Raw genomic sequence first — 10,017 nt, 5'->3', positions numbered from 1 at the left:
ACTTTGCTCTAAGAAAACAACAACAGCAAAATAATACAAGATAATGTTAATAATCAAATATTTTCGTTCCATTCTTTTTATTGTTCATCGATGTTGCTATCTTGCTGTCACCATGGTAACGAGTATGTTGTTTTTTGGACCCGTGAAATATTGGGCTCCTGTATAACAAATTGCATCACTTCAACTACTTGTCGAATAAAAAAAACAACAACACAGAGGAGTCCCAAGTGTGGATTAAACAGGTCACAATAATACAACAGGTAAGAACATTTACATGATCTTGATATTCACGAGATACGTATATAGTACTTTCTAATGGGACCTTAAAACGAAAAACTGAAGGTCGCCGACAGAAGCAGGTTGTATAAGTCGTTAACCTTGACAATCTCTACACAGGAATGAGAGGAACAGATACAGGCACTTGGATAATACACACATAACGTTCTCATCTCATAACTTACTTTCAGTTTTTTTTTTTTTTCGTATTTACCTTCTCATTGTTAAAATCCAAAAAAAATAAATTTGGAAAATAAATGTCGTTTACCTTTGTTGTATAACCAGTCTCTAAAAAGGACTCCCACTGATACAATTAACGGCAGAAGGGTGTCAATATTTCAAGATCTTGAGTTATTCTGCAATTCAGTAGTGTGTTGTCTGTCAGTCAGTAGACGCCAAATTGACGTCACATAAGGGAAGATTAACCTTGCAATTTGTACTGTCGTGACGTCAGTAAAACGTGCGCATGCCATGAATCACGAGCAGAATTACGCACTCTGTAGGCTGCAACAAAGCTTGAGATATGAACTTTAAAAGTAAGAAATAAAAATATTTGTTACTCTTAATTTCGGTTTTATTTACTCTTGAAACAGAAACACTTTCATGTACCCTGCGCAAGTACATCTAGTACTTTACTATGCGAAGATATAATAATGAAATAATTTACATAATATACATTTCCTTTATGACACATGCTCACTGGGATTAAACAGGTAGTTCAGAGATTTACATGAGGCATAATAGTTTCTAATTTCAAGCTACTGATCAGAGGGAGAGCAGCCAGCAGTACCCACCGCCATAGAGATATTGTTTCGAGTAATGGCTATCACTTTTATAACCTATTCACAGCTACAAGTGTGAAGAGTGCTCGGCAGTGTCGTACCCCAGACTTTGTACCCTTCGATCCAACTTTAGTCTCCCCTGTAGCCCCCCCCCCGGACCCAATGAAAAGTGCTTAATGTTATAGCTGGTTTACTTTCTAAATACTTGTTTGTTTGTTTGTAGTTATACACAAAGGTACACAATGGGCTATCTGTGCTCTTCCCACCACGGGTATTGAAACCCAGTTTCTAGCGTTGTAAGTCCGCAGACATTTCACTGGGGGCTCCTAAATACTACAGCATGTGTGTCTACGGGAGTTATACTGTGACACCCTCAATGGGAATAGCCTCCAGCACATTGACACATAACAATATTGGGCGGGTGCAAGAACTCGCAAGGAACCAATATTTTGGGAGTTTTGGTGAATTACTCGCCCATATTTTGACCACTTTACTTGGGATATAGAACAAAGATACTTTTCTACAGGTCCCATACGTATAAATACAAAAAAGGGATATGACCATTTTTGGTCATCTTAGAGAGGTCAAAGATCACAAAAGGCATAATTTCAGGGAATTTAGCTCACTCCTTGGTCATATTTTGACCAATCTACATGAGATTTAGTTTCAAAGACGCTCCGGTGAGACAGCAGTAAGTCTTCGGATTTACAACGCTAAAATCAGGGGGTTAGATTCCCCTTGGTGGACAGCAGAAAGTTTGATGTGGCTTTGCTATAAGAAAACAGACACAAAGACACCCTTTCGCATGTCCCAAACAGAGATATAAACAAGTTTGGAATTTTTGTCTTTTGTTCAATGTTTCAGCAGGAAAAGCACAGTTTCGAATTTTTCGTGAAGATACCTTCTTCCAGGTCCCAAGCAGTGATACAAACAGTTTTGTATTTTTCTGTTGCCAAAGTTGGCCATGTTGCGATTGTTGACCTCTTTAATTTTTATGGGGTTTTTTTTCGTATTGTAAATAATGGATCTATTTCCAGGTGTGCATACTTTGTTTGCATTACATTCTCCCTAGAAAAGGATTATTTTGTGTATTATTTATATTTAAGTTTAAAAGTTTGATATAATAGTTTTATTACGACACTAGCATAATCTTGACACTAAAGTTAATTGTTACTTTTTACAAGTATCATAACTTATTTGTTATTTTAAAAATAGTTTCGCGAAAAGAAAGCTTGGGATCTATTTTTCTCTCTGTCACACTGACCATTTTTTATACAGATACCTCCACAAAAGAATGAGATATTCCAAAAAACTCCACATTCCTCCTTCCCACGAGACAGGTATATGCGACACCATAAAATATCTGGTTATGAAATACAACGGAACAAACCAATTCTCATATTTTAATGATCTGATACATCTACACAAAGAAAAACACACAAAATGTGTTCCTGATTAATAATGCCACAAGAAGTATCACAATATTTAATTTTCCCAGAAATTCCATTGTCATTTGAAAGTCCCTTAGACAACGTCAGTATTGTAAAAAACAACATAACAACCGAATACAGTACTTGTCAAGTCTCACTACCCCATAGTAGTTATAGATTGTAATATAACCAATAGTATCCACCATATACAAATACCAGCGATATCTTTATTTATACAAACAAAATGAAACTATATTTTGTTTATAACAACAAGAGCTTTTACTAAAAACAAGATAGAAGAAATACTGGATTCATTAGTTCATACATTAAACTTCCATAACATAAGCATGATTTTAATATATATATATACAGCTAAGCAAAGTAAGATAAAATTCAAGATACAAGAACACAATATTTATTTATTCTGAACACTGAAGAAACAGTTCCTCAAATTAAAATTATTAAAACAAAACAGAAAACATTTTTTTTCTTCTGAGATTCAACTCCCAGTATGTAAATGATTCATCAGATGTAAACATCAACCTTTTTAAAACTATACCCGATAAAGAAATTGTCGTTTATAGAAAGAAATAAATGTTCTATAATTGGTTAACCTGCTTCTGTTGTGAGGTGAATTTTGTAAAATGGAAGTCTAGATAAGAAACACATTATAAACATAAATGTTCAGAAGTCCACTTTCAGATACAGTATTAAACAATAGTGGTATTTTAACTGACAGAAACATTAAAAACATAAATATTCAGAGGTCCACTTTCAGATACAATATTAAACAATAGTGGTATTTTAACTGACAGAAACACATTAAAAACATAAATGTTCAGAGGTCCACTTTCAGATACAGTATTAAACAATAGTGGTATTTTAACTGACAGAAACATTAAAAACATAAATGTTCAGAGGTCCACTTTCAGATACAGTATTAAACAATGGTGGTATTTTAACTAATAGAAACACATTAAAAACATAAATGTTCAGAAGTCCACTTTCAGATACAATATTAAACAATAGTGGTTTGTTAAGATGATGTTTTGAACAATGAGCAAAAGCTGCAAACCAAATCCAACAAAAATCAGACCTTTAGGGTGGATAACTACTTATACAATGGTTGTCATCATTAGTAGCAATAAAAATAAATTACAGATTATATAAAATGTTTATCTTAGAAAAATCAGTATACTAACAGATTAAGACTTTTTTTTTTAATTTCGTACAAAATTACACCAGGTTTATCTGAGCTAACCGTCCCTAATTTACCAGTGATAGACTAGAAGGAAGGCAGCTAGTCAACACCACCCACTGCCAACTCTTGTACTAATCTTTTACCAATGAACAGTGGGATTGACCGTACATTGTAATATCCCTACAGCTGAAAGGGCGAGCACGTTCAGTGTGAAACGGATTCAAACCTGCAACCCCCCAGATTGAGAGTCGAGAGCCCTAACCACCAGGCCCCTGTCTACGAGATCTGAATTGATATTGTTTTTGATCAAATGCAGAAACCTTGCTTAAGTAGTAACTACTCAATTTTTTTGTTTCTTTAATTGTACAAATCACATGATTACTATTTGCCCAGCAAGGTGGGTTTCTTTTTCTTGGCTTTTTTAGTTCAGGAAAGAGTGATGTTTTTTGGATATTTATGTTTATGTTTTTCTGTGTTTTCAGTCCCAGAAGGGGGTTTTATATTCAGCAAGCTGTAACTGTATTATTATTTTTTGACACAGTTGTTTATATCATTCTTCCATGATGTGACATGCACATCCACATGATCTTACTTGTTTTGATACGTCACGGGAATATGTGACACATCCACATGACCTTATTTGTTTTGATACGTCACGGGAATATGTGACACATCCACATGACCTTACTTGTTTTGATACGTCACGGGAATATGTGACACATCCACATGACCTTACTTGATTTGATACGTCACGGGAATATGTGACACATCCACACGACCTTACTTGTTTTGATACGTCACGGGAATATGTGACACATCCACACGACCTTACTTGTTTTGATACGTCACGGGAATATGTGACACATCCACATGACCTTACTTGTTTTGATACGTCACGGGAATATATAACCTATTAAAATATTGCAACTGTCTTCACTGCAGACCTTGTGATAATAAATGTAAGTAATCAAATTCATTTCTCTTTCTAGTCTGGGAAAAGGTAGGGATTTTTAGCCCTAGTGTGGAAAAAAGTAGGGATTTTCAGCCCTAGTCTGGGAAGAGGTAGGGATTTTTAGCCCTAGTGTGGAAAAAAGTAGGGATTTTCAGCCCTAGTCTGGGAAAAGGTAGGGATTTTCTGCCCTAGTCTGGGAAAAGGTAGGGATTTGCAGCCCTAGTCTGGGAAAAGGTAGGGATTTTCAGCCTTAGTCTGGGAAAAGGTAGGGATTTTTAGCCCTAGTCTGGAAAAAGGTAGGGATTTTCAGCCCTAGTCTGGGAAAAGGTACGGATTTTCTGCCCTAGTCTGGGAAAAGGTACGGATTTTCAGCCCTAGTCCGGGAAAGGATAAGGGTATAGTGGGGTGGGCCAAGTCACTAGAATATGATGCAAATACCTGTATACCAAAGTGAACTGACAGTACGTGTTAGTTTCATGGTAACTGGAAGTACAACTATTTAAAAGAAATAAGCTTTATCACATGCTGTGAACAAGAATCGGATGTTTACGAGGAAGATATGTGGTGGAAACTTCGCAGGTCTACTCAATAATCGTTTTCTCCTTGACATAAAAATAACCAAAAGTCCTCCACTGCTCAAACTCGTTGATGACCAAAAACAAGGGGTAGGTGAGGATTGTAACCCTAGTATTTGCAGCCCCTGCACCAACAGTTCATCATAAACAGTCCAGTCATATCCTAAGCGTATTAAAGTTCCAATTAATCTTGTTCAATAACCAGGCATACCATCCTCCCATGAAACATCTTAATCTATTTTACTACAAAAGAGAGTAATCTTATCTCGTGAAGAAACGGTTCCCAGATGACAAAAATTAAAATAGCTAGAAAACAGTTGAACCAATAACAATTAAGAAGTATTTATTCGAAGTACCTGAAAAAAAAACCTCTCTGAATTTCAACACATTTTACATTTATTGTCATGTGTTGTTGAATTACACTAACACACCTTATAAGGACTAGAAAGCTAGCAACATCTTTTGTACTGTAGATGATAAGCCGAAAGCTCTATTAACCAACAAGAAGGCTAGGACAACAGAGAAAATTTTGGATTTTGGTCATTTCAGATTATATATAATCCATATTCAACAATCTGATGTGAAAATAATTAAGTTGTAAGTTTATTTCAGCAATCAAAATTGAAAAATATAATAAAACTAGCCGAATGCCCATCGTACGATGGAAAATTACAAAATTTTCTTCTCAAAATTATAACTAAATAAATGTTGTATGAACATTTTTCTAAAATTTAGTTATAACCTACTATTTCTAGTATTTCAGGAAAACATTTTTTATACATATTTGATTATCTCCTTTTAAGTATTCCTTGATTAGCATTTTGACTTCTGTACACTTTGAATGTTCTTCTTGATAAATCCTTATAGATTAAAACATGTGAAAAAACTGATTATTAAAGACATATTCCTACTTGGTGAACTGTATGACCAACAAATTATTAATTGTGATGGTAAAGGCAGTGAATTTTATTATGAATTTCTGGGTCATCTCTGTGGACTGTCTTCCTGGTATTGAATTTGTTAGCCTGCTGAGCTGAAGAAGCACGCTTTAATTTCGACATTTTCAAAACTGAAATGTGTTGCTGGTTATTATAGATTTGTAACCAACGGTTTGATTTGGACAAAATTTGGTTGAATCAATGTGTCTCCTTGACAACCAAGCAAATGTAATGGGGAATTTCAGCCAATAATTATGATTTTTGTGCACCAGTAATACCAAGTGTGGGGGCTCACCCGATTCGATGTTATTACTCATCACGATCTCTTGCTTGTCACAGTAGAAAGCATCATCACTTTGTGGAAGTTGGGTGTCAATTGGTACCGCAAAGAGCGAGATACTGGTGTGACAGTATATAGTAGATTTTATATAATAGGGAGAGACATAACTAAAAAAAACAGCTAAAAAGCAAGGAAATAATAAGGGCTGGATAAAAAACTTTGAACAATTAAAAGTTACGATTAATAGCAGTTGTCAGCATGATTAAGAGTAGGCCTATAATTGTTGATTAGAAGTGTTTCTTTGGTTAATAACTCTATGTCAAAATTCCTCGAACTTAAAAACATCTTCCTGTACATGCCCGTGAACTCTTAGGCCTCTTCTAAAAAAAAAACAGATCTTCACTATTAAATTCATGTGTATCCAATGTTCATAATCACAAAACAATGACCACCATATCAATTTGGATAATTCTAAATACAGGAAAATCTGACAATCAAACTAAAAAAATAAATATGGTAACCAAAACACAGGGATCAACTATTAATCACAACAGTTCCTATCAGTCAAAAATGTTTTATTCTTCCTATTCTTTTATTCACCCCATAGAAGTTGGTTATGGCATTTTTTTATCTGATCTTTTTGACAAACGGGTGTTTCTGGCAGGAGAAGTTGACTGTTGAATAGCTTGAACTGAAAGAAGTGTGGTTGTAAGATTGCGATGTTTACATTTGGTAAGGATTTTTATATCTAAGATTGTTTTCTTCACTCACTAGTCAGGATTTTCACAGGTTCTAAAGCTCCAAAGGACTAAGATCCCATATTGTCATACTAAGATGATGGCAGTGGATTCATTCATAGGGGATCATAATTTTAAGAAGAAAATCCAGATGGTAGCGAAAATTAGTATTTTATTTTGGATGTTTCAGATTATACATAAACCATCGTTAATGATTTGATGCGGAAACAATTAAGTTGCCGGGTTAATATAACAATTAAGTTGCCGGGTTAATATAACAATTAAAATTGAAAAATATAATAACATGTGATATAAAAAACGGGACTAGGACTAACCGATTAATTCATCAATCCAATGATCTCCCTCAATGCATATCTCAGTTTGACAATAATCATCTTACATCTTTGATAAAGACAATTAATGACAAAAGAAATTGCCCAGCATCAGTTTCTAAGTTACTTGAGGGCTATCTTCACTAGCGATAAACCACAGGGAAAGAAGCTAGTCAACATCACCCACAACCAACTCTTGGGCTACTCTTTTACTAATGAATAGTGGAAATGACCATCACATTATAACTCTCCCATGGCTGAAAGGGCAAGCATCTTTGAAGATTGGATTCGAACTCGTGACCCATAGTTCGAGAGTCAGTTACCCTAACCACCAGGCTATGCCTGAAAAGCCAGCATCAGAATGTGAAACTGAGAAAACTTATGCTGAGTATTAAAAACCTGAAAACTGGCAAGAAATTGGCAAGACTGAATAAATCTTGCCGTGTGTGTGATTGCAAACTCTAAGATGTCTCCACAAAAAAACAGATCTTCACCGTCAAATACGTGCCACCCACATTTACAACTGAGAACACCGATCTCCATATCACCTTGGATAATTTTAAAATTCATCAAACCTGACACAAAATTATTAATTAAAGAAACACTGCTAATTAACATATATAGGCCTACTCTTAACAATACAGCTAGCTCCTATCAACTAAAACTGTTTTAACTGTTCAGTTCTCTTTGCTCATCCCTACGTATTCCTTTGCTTCTTGGTTGTTTTTGTTAGACTTTTTCTCTACTTTTTATAATACATTTTATTACATTTTTCAATTTTAACTGTTACGTTAAACTTACCCTTAATTACTTTCACAGAAAAATCCCTGGAGATGGATTATGTATAATCCAAAATGTCCGAAATAAAACGTATATTTTCACTACAGCCTTGATCTTCTTATGTTAGCTAGTCTTTAACTTTTCCTCAACAGGAAATTAAACTTAGTTTTTCATCACTGGTGATCAATCACCAAAACTTGGTACTAGAACCATAAGTTTTACAGATCAACAACTTGGATCACTGGATGGTGATGCTGTTGTAGAGCGGTCTTCTAATTCTGCCAGCGCAGCTACTAAAAGCTTCTGTAACTGTGGAGGGAGATCATCCTTTTCCTCATCTTCGTAAGACTCAGACTGTCTTTCACGCGTCCTAGGTTGGGTGAGGGGTCCGACAGGCACTTGGCTTTCACTACATACGTGTACAGGTGTAGAGAGAGGAGTCGTCGGGTACGAGCATCTCTTGCTGCTACAACCACTAATGACACTGTTACTTTTAGAGCACTCTCCTACTGTTATAATAAAAAAACAAGACCATTAAAACACGTGATAAAACATCAAGGATTAGTTAAAAGGAAAAAAAAATCATGATTAAGAAAACTGACGGTGATTAAACTTCTTGAAAGTGTTACAGCATTTAGAGACTACAAAAAATACTTATAGAACAGAGATCATACACAGTTTTTAAATATTTAGAACAATAAGAAATTGTAAATATTTTGTATTCTTTAGAACAGAAAACGTAAACTTCTTATAAATTTAGAATTAGGAAAGAAGATGCAAATTTGAACTCTTGTAATGTTAAGACACACCACAAAACTATTTACAAGATTTAAAGCATCATGATGCAACATAGGCAATCTAAAATAGTTAGAGGTCATAACCTACCTGCCCAAGAAAAAACTGCTAGACACCACAACCTACCTGAAGGGTTTAAAACTGCTAGACACCATAACCTTCCTGCACCAGAAAAAAAACTGCTAGACACCATAACCTACCTGAAGGGTTTAAAACAGCTAGACACCGTAACCTACCTGAAGGGTTTAAAACTGCTAGACACAATAACCTTCCTGCACCAGAAAAAACTGCTAGACACCATAACCTACCTGAAAGGTTTAAAACAGCTAGACACCATATACTACTAGCATGATTTAAAACAGATAGACACCATATACTACCAGCATGATTTAACACAGCTAGACACCATATACTACCAGCATGATTTAACACAGCTAGACACCATATACTACCAGCATGATTTAAAACAGATAGACACCATATACTACCAGCATGATTTAAAACAACTAGACACCATATACTACCAGCATGATTTAACACAGCTAGACAACATATACTACCAGCATGATTTAACACAGCTAGACACCATATACTACCAGCATGATTTAACACAGCTAGACACCATATACTACCAGCATGATTTAAAACAACTAGACACCATATACTACCAGCATGATTTAACACAGCTAGACACCATATACTACCAGCATGATTTAAAACAGATAGACACCATATACTACCAGCATGATTTAAAACAGATAGACACCATATACTACCAGTATGATTTAACACAGCTAAACACCATATACTACCAGCATGATTTAACACAGCTAGACACCATATACTACCAGCATGATTTAACACAACTAGACACCATATACTACCAGCATGATTTAAAACAGCTAGACACCATATACTACCAGCATGATTTAAAACAGC

General features: G+C 35.1%; 1 protein-coding gene across 2 annotated transcripts in view; it reads right to left on the bottom strand.

Moving 5' to 3' along the window:
* Positions 1–7,745: 7,745 nt before the first annotated feature.
* The window catches only part of LOC106472061 (coiled-coil domain-containing protein 149-like), a 24,981-nt gene continuing 22,709 nt past the window's right edge, over positions 7,746–10,017 (bottom strand). Inside the window, exon 12 of one of the 2 annotated variants that reach the window (XM_022400672.1) lies at positions 7,746–8,792. In XM_022400672.1, coding sequence (XP_022256380.1) covers positions 8,509–8,792 — 284 coding nt within the window. In that variant the 3' untranslated portion in view covers positions 7,746–8,508. The remainder of the gene's footprint in view (positions 8,793–10,017) is intronic. The other variant, XM_022400673.1, reaches the window with a different exon arrangement.

This window comes from Limulus polyphemus, unplaced genomic scaffold (genome assembly GCF_000517525.1).
Source record: "Limulus polyphemus unplaced genomic scaffold, Limulus_polyphemus-2.1.2 Scaffold5057, whole genome shotgun sequence".
NCBI lineage: Eukaryota > Metazoa > Arthropoda > Merostomata > Xiphosura > Limulidae > Limulus > Limulus polyphemus.
The sequence above is the reverse complement of the archived record's forward strand: the minus strand, read 5'-3'. Positions and strand labels throughout refer to the sequence as shown.